Source organism: Leptonotus elevatus, chromosome 19 (assembly GCF_054856555.1).
Source record: "Leptonotus elevatus isolate MCC_2025b chromosome 19, RoL_Lele_1.0, whole genome shotgun sequence".
NCBI lineage: Eukaryota > Metazoa > Chordata > Actinopteri > Syngnathiformes > Syngnathidae > Leptonotus > Leptonotus elevatus.
Window position 1 is genome coordinate 6,623,067 of NC_141257.1, and position 19,932 is coordinate 6,642,998.

General features: G+C 36.7%; 1 protein-coding gene across 1 annotated transcript in view; it reads right to left on the reverse strand.

Annotated features, from left to right (window-relative positions):
- The window catches only part of csmd2 (CUB and Sushi multiple domains 2), a 172,471-nt gene that overhangs the window by 82,714 nt on the left and 69,825 nt on the right, over positions 1 to 19,932 (reverse strand). Inside the window, exons 6-10 of the mRNA XM_086062042.1 lie at positions 5,870 to 5,982; positions 4,110 to 4,187; positions 3,844 to 3,931; positions 3,621 to 3,745; positions 1,357 to 1,478 (exon numbers count right to left, since the gene is read on the reverse strand). Of these exons, the coding sequence (XP_085918168.1) occupies positions 1,357 to 1,478; positions 3,621 to 3,745; positions 3,844 to 3,931; positions 4,110 to 4,187; positions 5,870 to 5,982 (526 nt within the window). The remainder of the gene's footprint in view (positions 1 to 1,356; positions 1,479 to 3,620; positions 3,746 to 3,843; positions 3,932 to 4,109; positions 4,188 to 5,869; positions 5,983 to 19,932) is intronic.

The window sequence follows — 19,932 nt, forward strand, 5'->3', positions numbered from 1 at the left end:
CTTTTTGAACTTTGACACGATTCCTTAAATCTTTAATCAATAGATCTTTCGTTCATTGCATTATCTCGTTAAATTGTGATTCAAACCTAATACGTTTTACATACGTACACACGTAATTGCTAATTATATATGTACTGTATGTAATGGATATCAATAATGACAACAAATACTTGATCACATATAATGTGATCTGTAGTTTCTAATAGTACAACCGATAGAAAGAGAAACTCTTGATAATGACCTAACATTGGAAACAACAGAATCAAATGTATTACCAAGTATGCGAAAAACGCGCAAGGGTCATTTCTCCCATCACGTGTGTGACATTCTCACACCAAATATGTTGTTCATCCGGGCTTCGAGAATGGCCCACAAGGATTTTGTCTTCGCAGTCACAACACAACCCGTCTGAGAAACATGAAAAATAATACTGACCAAAAGAACAAGAAGCCTGGTGGTGCACTAATTAGCGCCTTGACACACTATATAACCCAGCTCATGATGAAACGAGGTTAGATTTTGGTTGGGGAAAATAGTTTTAAATTGTCACCAAGAGGACATCTCCTCTCACTGACCTAATGATTGGAAATAGGGATGGATAAAAGCTCAATCCAATCAATAGTCCAGCCAAGCGCCACCATCCTCAACGATTAAGACTCGAGTACGCTAATTGCTAGGCTAACACAATCCAGCTATGTGCTACGGTCCTCACCGATTGAGAGTTGAGTATGCAAACTGCGAGGCTGACAGGGTGCAGCTACGCGCCACCATCCTCGCGGATTGAGTCCAGTATGCTAACCCCTAGCCTAAAAGCCGGGGGAGTTCGGTCATCACTAACACACTCACATAGCACTTGCTAGCATCCAATACGCTTGCAGAACAAAGCAAGAAGCAGTTCGCAGTTTTCAGAATTACTCTATTAAAGATGACCTGTGAGACTGGGTGGCCTTATTGGTGGTTGAAACACCTACTTGCAAAATCTTCTTGTCTTTTTTCATTCTTTCTATTTTTCTAACATTCCCGCCTGACCAAAAGTGTCTCAAACAAGTCAATTTGTCTCTGACTGGCCTGTTACCAGTGCGGACTCATCCTCCTTTCTCATTTTCCTTATCGCTAATATTGTTCTACAAAAAGAACCTGCGTCATGTGGTGAGTTGGGAAAGCCTCCAAATGATATCGTAGGAATTGGCTAAAGCATGAAATGATTCAGGTGTGTAAGGGAATTGTTTGCCCATGACACTCTTCGAAAGAGATACGTTAGGCAGTATCTTTTGATTTGTATTGCAGTTTAACACAACATTTAATACACCCTGGGAAACCGTGAGATAGATTTGTTGTTTTATTATTGAGTCCTACCTTAGACGTGTCTGTCACAGTGATGACCCAAGTGCAGTTAGCATTGTTGTCGTACTGGACCGGGTAGTTTGGAGATGTCATGACACCACTCGGTCCTTTTAATTGACCTCCACACATTGGAGCTAAAAGAAGACAGAGGGAGGAAATACGTAAAAGTTTATCACCGTGGAAACTGCAGTGATCAGCATTAGATCATCCCTGAAGTTTGTACTGCGATACTTCTTGACTTAAGTGCAGCTTTCGATAAAGTTAATCATGAAACCCTTCAGTTCCTTCATTGGTGGTTAGGCCTCGGAGGCACATATCTAAATTGGATTTCTTACAGTCGTATTAGTACATCATTATCTGGTCCTCTTGGTTAACTTGAATCAGCTCCATATGGACTCCCTCAGGGGTTAATTCTTAAACATAAAAGTGTTATATATAGTACAGACGACAAAGCGATACATTCTGTTTTTGCTGGTATTAAATATAGGATGGTCAAAATCTGAAAAGTACAGGAAAGCCACTGTCTTTTTTTTTTTTTTGCGGTCTCTTGTCTGCGAAAATCCTTGATGCCATGCAAGAGTCAACTTTGATTTATGACTGCAATCATAACTTTGAGAAATAAAACTTTGTGAGAGCTCCCAGACTCCCATATTTAATGTCAGACGCAAGTAAGATGCTTCCCTTCACAGGGAGGCTTCGAAATGGAGCTTCAAGGTTTTGCACCACCAGAAATACAATGCGTACGGCAGATACTTCAATGAATACTCACAGCGTTAAACCATTCATTTTAGGAGAAAAATAGTTGTTGTTTCAGGTTATTTGTATATGACAGTCATATATAAAGAACCGTAAATAGTATTAGCCTACTTCTAAGAAGACAGTTTCAAGTTTGCTATGCAGAGAAATATATTTGTTCAGCAGATTAGATCTAACTGCAGTTGCCACAAAATACGGTCTGGAAAGGAGTAAAGTTTCAAATCACACTGTAGTCTTAGATTTTACAGTTTTCAAGCTTCCACCACGGGGTGGAAGCTACTGCTACGAGTACAACAACAATAAAAATAATACAATTTGCGAGCGGCACCTAACTAACATTGCAAAGGACGACTTGCAAATCTCCAACGTTGGAACTAAAACACATCCGGAGGGGAGCTTTGACATTTATTTCTGTATATGCAAGCCAGCGATACACACAATCATAAGAAACCCTAACTAATGTGGAGACAACAAAGCAATCTGTTAGTACAACAATAGGTCGTCAGTGCAGTGGGACTGTGAAAACTTTGAAGCAGCCCATCCTTCAAAGGACAATGTGACTTTTGTTATCAAGGCCTGCGGGGATCTGCATGGTAGAGCTGTTAAACATCCTTTCAAATTAAAGCAGAATTTCAATGAGTGCTTGAAGGGAAGTGTGTGTGTGCGTGTGTACCTTAAAGTGAATACAATTATTTTTAAAAACCTGAACGTGAGTCGTGGTAAAAAATAAAATAAAATAAAAAAAACACTGAGAAAAGCCGCAGCAAAGACATTCGTAATAGTTGTTCTGACCTTGAAAGTGACGCATATAAAAAACAAAACAGGGATGGTTCGATTTGAAAGAGGAACGATTTGATTCGGTTTGACTTGATACGATGACTTTTTTGTTGTCAATGTTCATACATTTGAATTAACTTGTCAATCGTGTAAATGTTCCCTTTCCTTCTAAAATATATCTCGCCAATAAAAGACGATTTAATTTGTGTTCTTTATTTTTTTTGTTTTCTTGATATCCATTTTTTGTTACACTCCGTATACACACATTTCTTTTTGATATATATTTTTTTCCATTAAACAATTAAAGCAAATAAACAAACACAGAACCTATGACCATCAAATGTTTCTTAATTCAGCATTTGTTTATTGGCCTCTTGTTACATCACTGACTGAGTTCTGTGATTTAATTGGATCATCCTCCCATCCATCCATTTTCCAAACCGCTTACCCAGTCCAACACAAAATAATGAATAGGAAATCCCATTGGAGAGGTTGGCTCTCACATTTACACATCACATCAAAGCTGGTTTATTTTTCCCATGGAAATAAAAATTGGAAGATTGAAAGGAGGGAGGCTTTGCCAAATCTTTTGTGCTACATAAAATGAAATATTTCAAACACAGACTCGCAGCACCATATTAAAATCCTGAAACCTTCGTAACGATGACGTAAAACATGGGGCATAATGTGGTGACCTCCATTTCTCCAATGCCAACATGGTCAAGCACCGTTTCAACACTTGCCTCTGCAGATGGGCCGCTCGTCACTCCAGCCCACGTAGCTGTCCGTCACTCTCAAACAACTGATGCTCTTGGAGCCCTGCAGCTCGTAACCTTCGTCGCAGGAAAAATGCACGGTGGCTCCTCGCCTGTGGGCAGGAGGCATACAATCAGGGAGAATCTTGTGATGGCAAGACAAGTTCCCATCTAAATATTCAACACGTTGACAGGATTCTTTGTTTTTTACCTGAAGTCCGAGCCTTTTCTTTTGCCCCGATCTGGGATGCCAGGATCAGGACACATGTTGTGTCCTTGTGCAACACCCATTTGAGATACTGCAGTAAAAACATGCACATTGAAAACCACATCATTTTATTTTTTAAATTACATTACAATATATGGCATAATACTTTACTTGCATCCCTGACAAAAATATTAAGTACATTTGTGGACCAGTGTTATTAGTAAACAAAACAATTTGCAAAGCCACCAATAGTATTTTTATTGACTTACACACTGATATCTTGTGGTAGTTGTCTTTGCTTGGTAACATCTTTACACCTCGAGACTTCAGCTCGGTCATTTTCTTCACTGGAGAGGGAAAAAAAATCATTATATACACACATATATATATATATATAGACACACACATATATATATATATATGTATTTATATATATATATATATATATATATATATATATATATATATATATATATATATATATATATATATATATATATATATATGTATATGTATTTATATATATATATATATATATATATATATATATATATATATATATATATATATATATATATATATATATATATATATATGTATATGTATTTATATATATATATATATATATATATATATATATATATATATATATATATATATATATATATATATATATATATATGTACTGTTTTGAAACAATGGGTGTCACAGAACAAATAAAACTAATTTTGACAAAATGTAATAATAGCATAATTATATACTTATATGTAATATAATCCCAGGGAGACTAACGATAAAGAAAGACAAATTAAGAAAATAAATGCTGATAGTCTGTCAATGAACATTTGAAGAGGAATTTCAAAAACAACATAAAAGTATCTCTACTCTTCGACACTAATTTAGTTTGATTACTTTGTCAGTTCCTGGCAGGTAAGGTGTAGTTTATTTGATTACGCTGACAAAAAAAAGGAAAAAAAGAATAAAGTGTATCCATGAAACGTCTGGTGCTTCAACCAAAGTCTCTGAGAATGAGAGTGATTTAATGAGTGCAAACATTCTACAATCTCTCCAGTGAGGCTTGCTGTGGATTTATGAGAATTGTCAGCATGCAAATGGCCAGTGGCGGGTGGTGAATGACCAAACGTGATTAATTATATTGAAGTGTGAAGTTTTCATTTTGTTTGGATTTTCTTTTTTTTTTCTTTTTCTTTTTTTTTATAAGTGACCCTGTAATCCCAACCTCCCATTCCCTCTTTGCATTCTACATGGTTCTGTCTGACATTCCTCTTTATTTGTCTGCCTTTTCCCACTGCCTCTGAAAGCCAAACATCCATAGAGAGCAGCTTTTTTTGAGGAGAATAATCCATTTCTCCCAGCTCATCCTTTCTCTGAGTTGGCCCATGAACCTCAACGTTTAATAGCATGAGAAATGGCAGCGGTAGAGGGAGGGATTGCATTTAGGCGTCAACGTACAGTGGATATATAAGTGAATAACCTATGGGTGGATGATAAATCATTTCAAATTAAAAACGGCAATACTGATGACAATTTGCACAAAAAAAGAAAAGAAAAATCTTGGCATTCACGCTTTCATCTTTTCCTCTACTGGGCTTGACATCATCTTCTCTGTTCAGTGTCGTCTTGAAAGTGGAACAAAATGAAAAGTAAGGTCATTAACATTTTATTTCCCTGGGAACATGAGTGTGGCTCAGCAGATTTGTCGCCCTCTTATATTATGAATTATTTTTTGACACAAGTTCGCAGGTTCAGATTTTGCGCTTGGGGTGCAGCTCAATAGGCGAGCAGCTACGGAGTGCCCAAAAATGGGAAAAGTACGTCCTCTCTCTGGGGCATAATGGTTATAAATTGCACTGCAATCCATAATAACTTTAACCTGCTTCTAAATAATTCCTCGATAAGTGAATGTTCTGGGCGGATTTAGAACCTTGAAAAAAGTTGGGTTGTAAAAGGATGTCAGTGAAATAAATGTTAAAAGTAGTGACACATGTTGTGATTCACATCATCCTACCTTGATATTGGGCACTGAAACCTTTTAGCTTGTGGTTGCCATCGGATGTAAAATGCAGACGGAGCCAGTTCTTGCTGCTAATAATAGGGGAGGGAAGGTTTGGGCCCGTGAACCTGTAAGTACATCGACACAGAGTGAACCTGAGTACCTTCGATTATTAGGATGGGAACATTTGAGCATGCAAATTAGCAAAAAAAAGGCCCAGTGCTCACAAATAAAGCAACACAATTATAAGCGTTTATGTACTTCTGGAACTATGAGATACTTTTTGAAGCTTTTTATTCATGTTTATCTCTTACTCCTTTGGCTAAGTGTTCCCTATAAACACAGATGTCCGTATTTTATTCCGTTTGTATTCTTTTAAGTAGTTCTTACTTGTGCACAATACTTCAGTCATTTAAAATTATATATCAGAGCTGGGCATTCCATCAATATTAACGGAAAGTCAATGTATCAATGACAGGCCTCGCTTTGTTGATGATTGAAGAATGACGGGAAACTTCGAAAAATTGCCGGACTAAGCATTGCTAAAAGTGGGTCAATGTAATCGGCAATCTAATTGTTGTCTTGTTTGGATAGTGTACTGTTTACACTATTATTTCACATTTAATGAGGCTGTGATAGAGATTTGAAAGTGCTGCATATATAACTAACAGTGCTCGAAGAGGACGTTTATGTGAGCAACACTTCACCAAATTGTTGGCCAATAAAAATAAAAAAAATCGGACCAGCATCGTCATTGTAGGAACAAGGAACTTCATTTCCAGGCTTTGGAAAAAGGAATTGCGGACCATACTTCACAAACACTTAATGTGTCACCTGATCTGGATCGTAATGAGGGTTCTTGCTTAGCAAGCACTTCTACTGTTGTTAAGGGCAAAGTCATTTGGGATCACATGGTTTTATCATAGGACACACTAACTCAAGGGAGGCTTCTCTGCCAGATTACTTCGTAAAATTGATATGGGGTGATATAGTTGGTGTATAACATGTAATAACGGAAACTGGCAAAGCATTAATTCCACTGTATATAAAACATAATCGATTATATAAATTATTAAAAATAATATGGTAACAATAGTTCACCCTGAGAATTCTGCGCAAATGGATTGTTACACTTCAGAACAAAAGAGCGCTCTTAAATTCAATGTACAGATGAAACTAGTCAATAGCCTTAGCCAACTTTACTTTGCCGTCACTAACTGTTGCCACCAACAACAACACATCATCCTGAAATTGTGGTTGGTCGCCAATTAAGGCCGCTAAAAAATAATTATATAATTGCTGTAATTACGCTAATATTGTATAATATGTTGCCTGTTACCAGCGGCTAATAGCTAGCAGCTAATCTGCTAACCTAGTGCCAAATTGAACTGTCGGACTAGGCGAAAATGATTGCACACTTCCTACTGATCAATTTTAACAAACCAGATCATAACATTGATCATTCCATTTTTGATCCATAATTGGGTTACTTTTCACCCAACTGTTTTTAGAGTGTACATATAATAGATTATACATTTTTCATTTGATCTATTATTAAATAGAACTTCCAGTAGGCTATCCGAATGTCAAAATACTCGCTAGCTGCAACCCAAAAAAAAAAAAAAAGCTCTTTATATAACATATATATACATATAACATTTCAATCAGTCTATCTTTTCAAACATGGATATACAGCGTGCCATTCATTTGGCTGAGCTACTTGTGAACTCTTATTTTACTCTGACCTGTCGGCTGTATGTTCAAATTGAAGTAAGGCGTATGCTCCGTTCAACAATGGATATCATGTTCAACACTGACAAGGGCAGCCATATTTGGTTGGTGGTAGGAGAAATAGGGTCAGATCATGAGCCCACTACTCGCTGACACGAGATGATTCCCACAGATCACCTGCACACTCCAAGATATCAACATACATGTCAAAGATATAATAAAACATTTAAAAAAAAGTAAAACCGTAGGGATGAATGAACACTTTCATTTGTCTCTTACGGCAGCTTGAGCACAAAATAACTTAAGAGTCTAACCCCCCTAAAAAACACCCAAGACTCAATCATCCTACCATAACACGTAACACATTGGGCAGTTTTTTTTCCCAGATTTCATCACCTTTTCCACATAACATATAAGTCTGAAAATGAAGGGGACTACGGGGAGCAGTGCAGTGAGTGTGGAGCAGACTGTTGGAGGTCTTCTGAAGGATGCTGTGGTTCTTTGTGCTTTCTATGGTTCCATTGCACCTCCCTGTATTAGTTTATTATTGTCTTGAGAGCATGGCGCTAAATCAGTTTTCTTTTGCTTGGGCCCAGAGCTCCACTGTCTGAGAGACTTTTTTAATGATTTCTCGTCCAATAAAACGTGTTTTGGCCAGGGCAAGGTGAACGAGAAGGATGTTTTTGATTGAAGGCTGCTATGTTTTGTATTCCATGATGGTTCATAAGGATTCTTTCAAAACTATAGTTAACTTTCTCTGGTTTGAACGTTGAATTTCAAATGTATGCACAATGAACACTTTTACATAGTTACATCACATCAATGATAACCCTTTGTTCATGTGGTAGTTGGGCAGTTCCTTTGGAGCCAGAGTAAAAACCTACCAAGGTTTGGATGTGTTCATCAACTGGCTAATTTGGCCCCACCCCCGAGTAGAATTTTTGTGATTACCAAAGGAAATAGTGAGAGAAACCAACTACCATAAAATCCCGTGTATAACAAGCACCCGTGTATAATCAGCCGTTTTTCTCTCTCTCCGCACTTACGTATATTACGGTAGTGAATGGCTTTTGTCTGCGACCTTCGTCAAACGTCCTTTTTTTCTGCATTACATTATTCTTTTTCGTCATCTCTTCTGCATTCTAGGCAATCGCTGTGATATGCATACTAAGTAATGGGTGGAGTTTCGTGTCCGAGGTGACTGGCTGCGCAGCAGGATCAAACGTGTTAAATCACAGTTTTAGGGCATGGCTGCATCTAATGAACATAGCTCCTGTTCACATGTGGGTGTTTCCGTGGTTAGTTAGGTCGAGGGATCGTTCCGGGACGGGATGGACGTCGCTTGTAATTGTGGCTACTTTGGAAGATCAATCAGAAGTCTGCTCAGTATGCAAGTCTGCGCGGTGGAGTGGGGGTCACAGTGACTTTAAAGCACCCAACTAAACTTTCGGCGTTTTAATGATGTGCATTATAGCACAGGACAGGCTAATCCAGATAAAGTATACTGTATTGTGCACGCAGACTCACTGAAATGGCCTTTTGCCATTGAAAGACACACAAAATCCCGTGTGAAGTGAAAGTAATCGGTGTGAAAGTCTGGCGTGGCAGTATTAGAGCGTTGGCTGTGACCTTCAGACATGAAACAGAAATGTGCCAAGCACTCAGGGTTTTAATACTATAAACTCCCCAAACAACTGCAACCAATACTGTTCAATCAGTTCTTGAAACACAGTAAACAAAAGCCATCAACCGATAACAAAGTTTTGCGCGAGACCTTCGGGGCAGTAATGTTTCATATAAGAGAGTTTGGAACTTCATCATGCCAACCATGCCTGGTCCCAAAGACACAAAATATCCATTATTCTACTTCAGCAGCTCCTGTATAATTTAAAGTCAGACGTTTGTCCCAGCGGGGCGTCTTGTTAAATCTTCAGAGGGATTCCTGTCTTACTCTTCTCTCCTAATTTTTTGCCTTCACTGAACATATAATATGGACACTGATTTAAAGAAATTTCCTTCCGGGAAGAACAACACGTCACCCATCATGTTCCTTTCTTACTTTCTATCCACTCTACTTCAAATATGTCACATGCATTTCAAGTTAAATATATCCAGTACAGTGGACATACTAAAAACCCAACTCCAGCTGGAGAAATACATAAATCTCTATGTATACCCAATTTAAAAATTCATATGCAAACGAGCAAAAACGGGGAAAAAACATAAGCCCTTAACATCTTAATTCAAGCAAGTAGAGGATTCAATGGCACTTAATCGGCAATTGATTTTGCCGCCAGTGAGATTAATGACTTGGGTTAGAAAAATTTTAGGGTGATATCACACTAGGCAATCCATGACATGTTTCAGCTCAGTAGGCATCTAAAGGCCAATAAAGTTTGCTCGAGAGTGCTTATGCACGCTCAAGTTTAATACACTTTGGTTTCTCGGGTAAGCTTGGAAGTGGTGGGCCTGCACAATTGGTCATTTACTATAATGCTTTCCTTGCCAAGTTATTTCCAACTGCCACCTTGCGTATCATTTATCAACAGAATCGAAACGTCATGCACAGCTACATGCAAACCTAGACTTGTCATACAGTTACTTGGCAGTAACAGTTATTAATGATAACCACCAGCTTGCATAAAAAAAACCAGACAAGAAATATGCATGGCTTTTCCTGTCATTACTTTGATCACTCATCTGCCAGTTATTCATGATAAACGCCGCCGCGGTGCACATTTATAGGAATGAACAGAACGACTACCGGGTAGGCATAATTCAGTCAAAAAGTTCATGCCATCCTCAATCATGCGAGAGCACGTGCACTTTACACATTCTACTATCCTATCGTTAATGTAATCACTCTAACAATCTAGAAATAGAATGCAGTATTGTAAAACGAGGTGATGGGACGAGTCAGACTTCTGTGAGAAAGTCTTCATAACACTGTGCCGTTAGTATGTATATTAATGTATAAACATTTTCTATTTTAAATAATCCCATGGTCCCAAACATGTATTTATACGTTGTTTCTTTTTAAATGTGTTTTTTATGCTAGAGCATACAGAAGGCTCACGTAATCAGTAAATTATCTAAGTTACTTTTTAAATCAAGTAATTAAAATACTTTTTAAAAGTAACTATTTCTACTGAATAAAAATATCAGATACTTTTACGCTATAACTCAAATAATAAATCATACAAGGTGACTTTTTTTTTTGTTAAGTTACATTTTTGTATTTTTAACCAAGTATAATTTTCAGGTACTTGAAACAAGACCAAACAAAACTTTAAACAAATGTCATTTTCAAGGACTGATTGCCGTACCCTCATCCTTGTATTTAATTGACGGCTTATCAAGAACAAACAAATAAACCAGAAGCGACAAAGTGGTATGCAATGAAAACATGCAGAGAAGCAACGCAAACAAAGGAGAGCACATTGTGGAGATTGAAGTGACTATTAAAATGGTTCAAGGTTACTGCTGTATTTAAAGTATACATATAAAGACCGCACAATCGCCTGATATGTTTTATTTGATGCATGTATGGTTTACAGGGAGTATTTTGTTGTTATATCAGATGAAAACATGACCGTGACAACAAAAGTCTATCGGGCATTTGGTTGTTTGCTGTAAAATGGCAGGAACGATTTGACGGAATCGAGGATATATCCATGAATGTCACCATATTCCAATGACAAAGGAAGAAGCCATTTTGGTGTCAAACTTTTTTGGTATTAGTAGAGGAAAGAAAAAAAAAATCACAGAATGTGTTATTCCTTTATCTCGATTTGAAAGTAATCACCTCTTAAATACCCGTCCTACTATCAGTATTACTCTAAATAGAAACATTATTTACTTAAAATAAAGTAATTGAGACAATAAACTCATTAGGAAAATCTTTACTGAGGTAACAAATCAAGTGAGAAGTTTGGTTCCTCTCTAACTTGTAAACTGTGAAAAGATAAATACTAATATACAGTAAGTGGATACTGATAATGGACTACTTTTATAAGTGGCTTCTGTTGAATTCTGCAACTGCCAGAAATATACGAGAATCTTTTAAAAATCATTTTTTGAGGTTCCTACGATCATTAAATGTGTCCCTGATTTAACAACATCCCATTAGCAACAGTAACTTACTGACATTCATAAAACTAAATGGCATATAAAACTGTTGCCATACAATCTGCTCATGTGCACTTTTTATAATGGACAAATAGTGCACAGTCAGAACTTTCCCTTTTAAAGCATGACAAGGAAGCCAGCGCATTAAACGCTAGCACAATATATAAAGGTCAAAATAATGCATGGAGGAAGCTAATTAACTTCAGGTGCGAGCATTCTAAAATGTAATGATAACCAGTTAAACCATCAACATTTCTTCCCAAGGGCTATTACTCATCCTGCGTTGTTACATCAATGAAACACGATGGTCGTCTTCTCCTGCAGTGTGAATATAAGTGAGGCCGTAATCAATAGAAGCACTTTTATCGTTTCGAAAGTGCTTATAATTGAAGATTTCTGTTCTCGAAAGTCAGATGTAATTGATAATGAGGCACGGCCCACAAGTTGTAGGTGTTTTCTAAAGCGCATACACATAACTGCTATTATAACTCCATAAAGCTTACAAATCTTCAAACAACAAAGTCCAATACATTTAACTATTATTCACTAGAGCTGCTCTAGCTGCTGTCCTCACAGGGATCATTTACACTCTTTAAACCATATCAGCAGCTTATATTTGTGCCTCACCGTTGTGGATTCAAAGACAACAACTTGCTCAGAGGAACTGATGTGATTTTAGGCCGGCTCCCACTCAGGCTTTTTTTTTTTGCACCTACGCCAAGCAGACAGTCTGCTTTTGTTGGCCTATTGTTTTGATTTTCGGCTTGACTGCCTGTCAGTCGACTGCTAGCAGAATTAAGCAGTAACCAGTAAGCTGATTTTCACCACCTGGGTATGTGGAGGGGGTGGTACATACAAAAAAACTATTAGCGGTAAACACATTTTGGCTGAACCTCGTTTGTATTGAAGAATTTGCAGCCAACAATGAGAGCTGTAGAAACTCTCAAAACTATTTTAAAGAATACAGACATTTCAATGCACTTAAATTCACAATAAAACGGCCATTGTGTGAGGTAGAGTAGTATGTTGGAGAGAAGCAATCCCAAGTATGCATAGTAACTCACCTACAGTCCAGTAGCAACTATTAAAGCTGGCTTGTGACATTTTATTTAAAACATATTGAAAGTTTTGTTTTTTCTTTTCCAAGTAAACCAAGAAACTACTTCCAAACGATGCTCCGATGAGGGGGCACAGAGTGGGATCTGGAAAAATTACTCTTCCTAACTTAAAAATTAACTCAATTCACTCCAAGCCATTTTCACTGAAGCAACCCCCTTCGCTCCCGGCTGTTTTACTGGATTTGGACGGACTTTGCAAGGCCCACAGAATATTGTGTTCTTCTATTGCTATAAAAACGTCAAACCTACCAAAAGAAAGATTAGGGTATCTTATTTTATCAGGAAAAAAAAAAGTATTTTTCTAAAAATCGAAAGTGGGCCAGACCACCAGTATGTTCGTTGCCTAATTAACTATAAATACTGACAGATCAAAATAGTTCTTGTTTTTTGTGTGTGAATAATTACAAGTTCATTCTGAAAATATTCTAATTTATTATCATCTTATTGCGTAACGTAACCTGACATTTCTTAAAATAAAAAAAAGCTGCAACTCCTAACAGCCACATTTCAGAATATCATTTAATACATGAATCATTTCAAAAGTTTAGTCACAAATATAATATAATCTGAAAGAAAATGCTAAAATCTAGAATTCCAATTCTGAGTTTCCTGTCTCTTTCATTTCATTGAAATGAATCTGTGACTTAACTTTCTCGGTACCGGGTTTGAGGTTTGATGTCACAAGAAGCCTCTTGCGTCAACATCCACTTTTAACATCTCATCATCTGTATGATCCACTGCTGTCCACACCCACTTCCATAGGTGCATTATATAGTTTCAGTTTAATTGGTGCGGGGGTCACCCACAAAGCCCGTCTTTTGTTCATACATTCACTTTTATCCTGAAAGCATTAACGGAAAAGTGTGCACAAAAGATGGACAAACTCTTAATTGTGTTGTATACACTAGCCCTTTCTCTGACGTCCACAGTTATTTTTAATGAGAATTACTTCTCTTTTTGTATCTGCCCATTATTCTCCGCAATTCAGAACAATATATTTATCCGACCCGTGCTTTCCTTTGGTGTTATGCAGTGACATTTTCATTGGGATCTCATTTATTGTATTGCTCCCTGTGGAAACAAACACAGACCTAAACTCGCATGACCAAAATACTAAAGATAATCTCAAGTAAACCTTTACGTGCGTACTTGCGATAACTACCTGGGGTGGCGACTATCGTCTTCCCAGTGGCCCGTATTTATACGTTATACCATAACTTATTTTTTCGAGTTTTCACGTCATATAGCATTTGACAAAAATGTTGATGAATGCACACATTGTCGTCCGATATATATATATATATATATATATATATATATATATATATATATATATATATATATATATATATATATAATATATATATATCCCCGCTAACTCTATGCTTAAAAAGGATAATTGCTCATTAATGTTTTACAAAATATTTGATTGTTTAACACTAGTCCAAAGATTTAGTCTATTAATGTACGTAGTAATGTAACGTTCCTCACAATCTGTGCAAAAAAAGCACTGTTCTAACTTTTTACATGTTGCACAAATCCCCAAACAGTCTACACAGAATTAAACCTTGAAGATAGCATCGCTCTCTCCAAAGTGGAAATGGCCCATTCTTTTTTTTCATTACAGAGCGGGAACTTTCATCCTTGCCTTAAAGACCTCACTTTTCTTCCATTAACCTTCAATTCTCTCAGACCAAAAATAATTTCAGAGATAACATAGGATTGCGTTGGGCTTTCGTGGTTAGTTCAAGTATTGAATTAGCATTTATTTCTCATTGTTCTACCCAATGGGAAGGAGAATACTCGAAGGAAATAAATGAAAAGCTAATATGAAAAAAACATTAGAAATGGTCAAATGAGGAGTGGAGAACATCCAATATGTCTTTTTCACCAAAAAAAAAACCCCATCCAATTAGAAGGAGTCTTTCCTGTGCCTGAGTCAGCTCTGACCTTTCACCCACTCCGTAAATACAACGTTGCCATCGCTTCTGCTCACTGTCAGTGTGTGTGGATACAGATGATAATAAACCTTGTTGCACTGACATCTTAGATCTTTCTGCCAGGAAGAATTCTTAGTTTGCGCTGCTACACTGCCACAGAACAGAATTATCACACAACAACAAACCAAGCACTGTTAAATATGACGATGATGAGAGTGTAGTGACTCGTGCATATTTGAATTTATTTTCACCCGCAACACAAAATCTGAATCCGATTTGTTGGCCAAGTGTGAAAAAAACGCACAAGGAATTTGTCTTCACAGTCAAAACTCATCCCAAAAAAACCAGCAAAAATTATCAGAAGGAGACAGAACGGGAAGCCTGGCAGTTCCCAAATTAGTTTCTTAGATGGGAAAAAAAAGAAAACATGAGAAAGGAAGGTGGGGGGAAATCCTAGCAGTTAAAAGTCAAGCAAAAACAAAAACAAATGTAGAAATGTTTTTTTTATTTTTTTTTATTTTTTTGTACTTTATTACTTTGATGTTTTGTGTAATAACATGTTTTGTCTGATGTTTGTGATTTTTTCCCCTACTATTTAAATATTTTTCTTCTTCTTGAATATGTTGTATTTGCAAATTGTTTTGTATCTATTTTTTGCTGAGTTTTAATCTAGTGCTATCTATACTTGTTTGTCTTGTCAAACATTTGCACATCTTTCACCTCATGTTCATGCATTTTTTGTCTGTATTTGCATTTTTTTTTTCATCTAATATTTGCATATCTGTCATGTGATAATTGCATATATTTGGTGTATTTCTGCTCCTTTCCTCTAACATTTTTAACATTTTCATTTTGTAAACAGTACTCACAATTTTGGACTTGTTATGATAGTTACTTTTTATTTAGTTTCAACTTTGCAATTTTGAGTTAGTTTTAATTTGTCAATTGTACAACTTAAAAAAAAAAAGAAGCTTTGTTTTAGTTCAGTTTTTATTAGTTTGTTTAGTTGTTGTAGTTTTAAACGTTTCAAAGCACACATGGTGAAGTGGCATTTAGCTGTTATGCTGCATGCAAATGGAATAAGCTGCATTTTGTTAATAAAAGCAAAAAAATCAATAATTACATCTAATGTTGTATGTAATGCAGTTTATATAGTGAATATAAACTTCAGGCCCTTTGTCTCCAGTCCTATTCTTTCTCTATGCAGATTAATGATGCCATAACGCTATGCTATGTCTTCATGATCCTGTCCCATTATTCTTTCTGAAAGACAAATTTTATTCCAGAGTCAGAAACACCTTTTGGTGCACGATCTGTATTCAGCTATATATGCCTCTCAGCTTCTGTCTGTGAATTCAACTTAAATGAAACCCTTAAAAATAGAACATTTGACGGATGTTGCTCTTTTTAGATTAGTCAGTCTTCAAACAAGAACACACTGTGTGTAGTTGACTAATTTCATGGTGTATGATTCCTGAGCGCTAAAATAGTTTTGTGCTTTGCTCCTGGCAGGTTTATTGCACTGCATGTGTATGTAAATTGGTTTGAAAGTGTTTGGAGACTTTATTAAAGAAAACACCTGTTTTGTTTTGTTTTCTTTTTTTTTTTGTCTACTGCTTATATTTTACCCCCACTGACTTGGATTTCTTCAAACTATAGTTTAATTAAATTTGTAGAGTCCCAATGAAATCGCAAGAGCATATCGTGGTTCCATGGGGCGCAGTTCCGCTTCTGGAAGGATATTTGAATGGTACTCAAAAGCCTGACCATTCTATTACATATCAGACTGCATTTAATGGTCTGAACAAGAAAACTAGTAGTCCTAATTCCAAAATAGGCCAATATCTCACAATATTGTGTCTTTTGCCATACATATTGCATATTGTAGACGCCCCCCCCCCCCCCCCAAAAAAAAAAACACTGTCAAAAACAGATCTTTTAATGAGAACATTCAACTTTTACCATGGACATTTTCTGCCTGGCACATTTAGCGGCTGAATGCTACTGTGTATAGCCCACAAGTGTATTGTTCAAAATGTCAATAATTAATATACTCTTGCTTGAATAACTATGTTGTACACTTTACCAAAGCACTCTGGGACTAACTAGCAAGATGGTGAAACGAGCGTTTGCTCAACCAATTTTTGGTTCAATTCCCGCAAGTCAAACCCTCAACTGGTGTCATTAATTGTGGGCGGGGAGGGGGATCAATCAGCTTTGACAGTATGCGGAGGCAGTGTAATGAGATGTTGCCGTGCAAACACTACTTGACCTTGCTTCAATCTTAATACATGATCGCCATTCATTTGCTTCCTCATTATATCTACACTTTAAATAATGTTTCAAACTAACTCAGGGAAATTCTTGAAATGTTGTGGTAGAAAGCTTGCAAACAACATGTGCCTATTTTTAACTCATTCACTCCCAGCCATTTTCACTGAAGCAACAACGCCCTTTACTCCCGGCTGTTTTACTGGATTTTGACTAATTTTATAAGGCCCACAGAATATTCTGCTCTATTGCTATAAAAACATGAAACCTACCAAAATAAAGATTAGAATCTCTTTTTTTTTTTTTTATCAGGAAAAAAAATTCTGTTTCTGTTTTGCAGCAATTAGCATTAGAATATAGCTAGCTTCATCATTATTCACAAATCTGGGGACCATGATAATATTTAAAATAGATCATTTGTTATATATTTTTGGGAGCAAATGAGTTAATTAGATTGAAAGGAACAGAAAAAAAAATATGTATATATTTTTTTAAAACAACATATTTATAGTTGACCTCTGCTTCTTGCAGGTGATATGGACGAGGCCTGCCCGCATATAGAGAAAATCCACGTATAATTGATTCCCATTGAAATTCATTGTTGGGGGGAGGGAATATTCATATATATATATATATATATATAAATAAAATGGGAAACCTGTATTTTTTTTTTGCCAAAAAACAGCATTGACCTATGCCACTAACAAATCATTTTACAATTGATTACCCAATTGATTACTCCACCTTTACGTTATATGGTGAAATATATGGTTCAAAATATTGCTTCTCCTTGCTGCAAAGTAAAGCTGAGAAATATAAAATATAAGCAAGACAAAGTCCAAAGTAAAACATTGTGTCAACAGATTGTATCCAAAAAGGAAGGATGACACAAATGAGCTAAGAGTAATAGCTTCGCTACTCCCGTGCCATGGCTTTCACATCAAAGAAAAAAAAAAGAAAAAAGAAAAGAAGGAATAATTCCAAAGCAGTTTTGTATGCCTTACTCTTTTTGTTGCTATTTATAGCACATTGAGGATGTTTCAAACAAAACACACTTTGCCCTCTGCATAAAACACAAAAATTACCCGTAGCACTTCAAGTTGAACGGATCAATTGCTACTCAAACATAACAGAGCGGGAACGTTGACACTGTTATATATGTTTTTGTGAAGAAGAACAACATTCTCGGAAAGTAGAGCTTGTAATACGACCAACAATTAAACACGTTACATACAATTATCAATCAAACAAAGCACTCCACTGTGTAACTATTGTTTAAAATCAGATTATAGTTCGTCCCATTGACCCTGTACACATAACCGACCTACCTGCCTGTATGCCCAGAAAAACCAAAACACACACACACAAGAAAAGATAATCGGCGTACAATGCATGTCCTTCTGCGCCGGCCTTGTGTCAAAAGGATGAACTGAACGCTGGATCCATATCATCCATGCAAACAGCGCACTAATTAACCATGCTATGACAAATCACACAGCTTTTACCCAGTTCACTGGACGCACGCAGCACCTTCCATAATCCGCCGCTATCAAACAGTCTGGGAGCATGATAGTCAAGCTAATAACGCCATGATATTAGCAACACTGATATACAAAAAAGATAAGAGCTAGCCAGCAACAATTCTGCCTGCGTGTGTCCCAGACCAAACTAATCCCTTTTTTTTTTTAAATCATCCCTCCCACCACAAACACATTTTGCCAATTTGCAGAGGGCCAACAAACAACAAACAACAAAGTATCTGATTGTAGACAAGACCATGATAATTATTTCAAAAATTCGCCCATCTTGAGAGATTTTGACTTGCAGCACAAGTTGTCATATTCCAACTATGCTTCAGTAAAGATTTTGTATTGCTTGTCAGCCTTTTTTGTCATTGCATCTCAGGTGTAAGTGAAATGAAGGATTGTAAATTGATGATGCTGACATCTTTCTGGCACACTACAAAACCTATAAAGTGCAAAAGCCCTTTGAGATATGTTTCCATGTGTAACACCTCAGCTTGCTCATCAGATAAATTAGTTCAGAGTTTACTAAACTTTTTTTTTTTTTTTTAGTCCAGAGTACTTTAAAGTCAAAAGTCAAATCAGTCAAAATCCAGTGAAACAGCCGGGAGCGAAGGGGGTTGCTTCAGTGAAAATGGCTGGGAGTTAATAAATATACATTTCCTTACCCTCCAAACAATACTGATTTCAAAACAAGATACCCTTCCATCTAGAAGCCCAACAGTGCCACCTTTTACACTGAAGCCCATTGCTCGCTGTCACCCTTGGGCTTCCCACGGTTATTGATGAAGTTGAAAATAGTTTTTTTTATGGGAGGCACATTGCCGCGCAGCGCCGGTAATTGCAGGTCAAGGCACGTTCATAAAGGTTCCTCTGTAAATATATTCAGGTTGCCCTGGATGTCACCTCAAATAAAATAAAAAAATAGTGATGAGTGGGAAGATCTCGCAAACAATTCACACACGATACCCAACGAACATCCGGTCCTGTGGTTCAGAATAATATTCAGATTAAAAATATTTTTTAAAAATGCAAGCAGCAAAGGACATCTTTTGGTTTTATTTAATAAATAATAAATTGTGTAGGAGGATCCGCTCGGTGTGAGTCATGTAGACCCACAAGGCAGACATGACTCATATGCAACCACTCATGAGTGTGTCATCAATAAGGTGAAACGAAATGTAGTTTAAGATTAATAGTCTCAATCTTCACTGAAGGCTTAACTGAGAACAAACTATATTGTCCATGAACAGCTAACTAAACAAAATGATTTGAGTTGCCATAAAGAGGTGTAGTTAAGAGAAATCGTTAGTTTGTGCTTATGGTTCGTGTTTTTTTTGTGTGTTTAGATTGTACTGTGAAAAGTA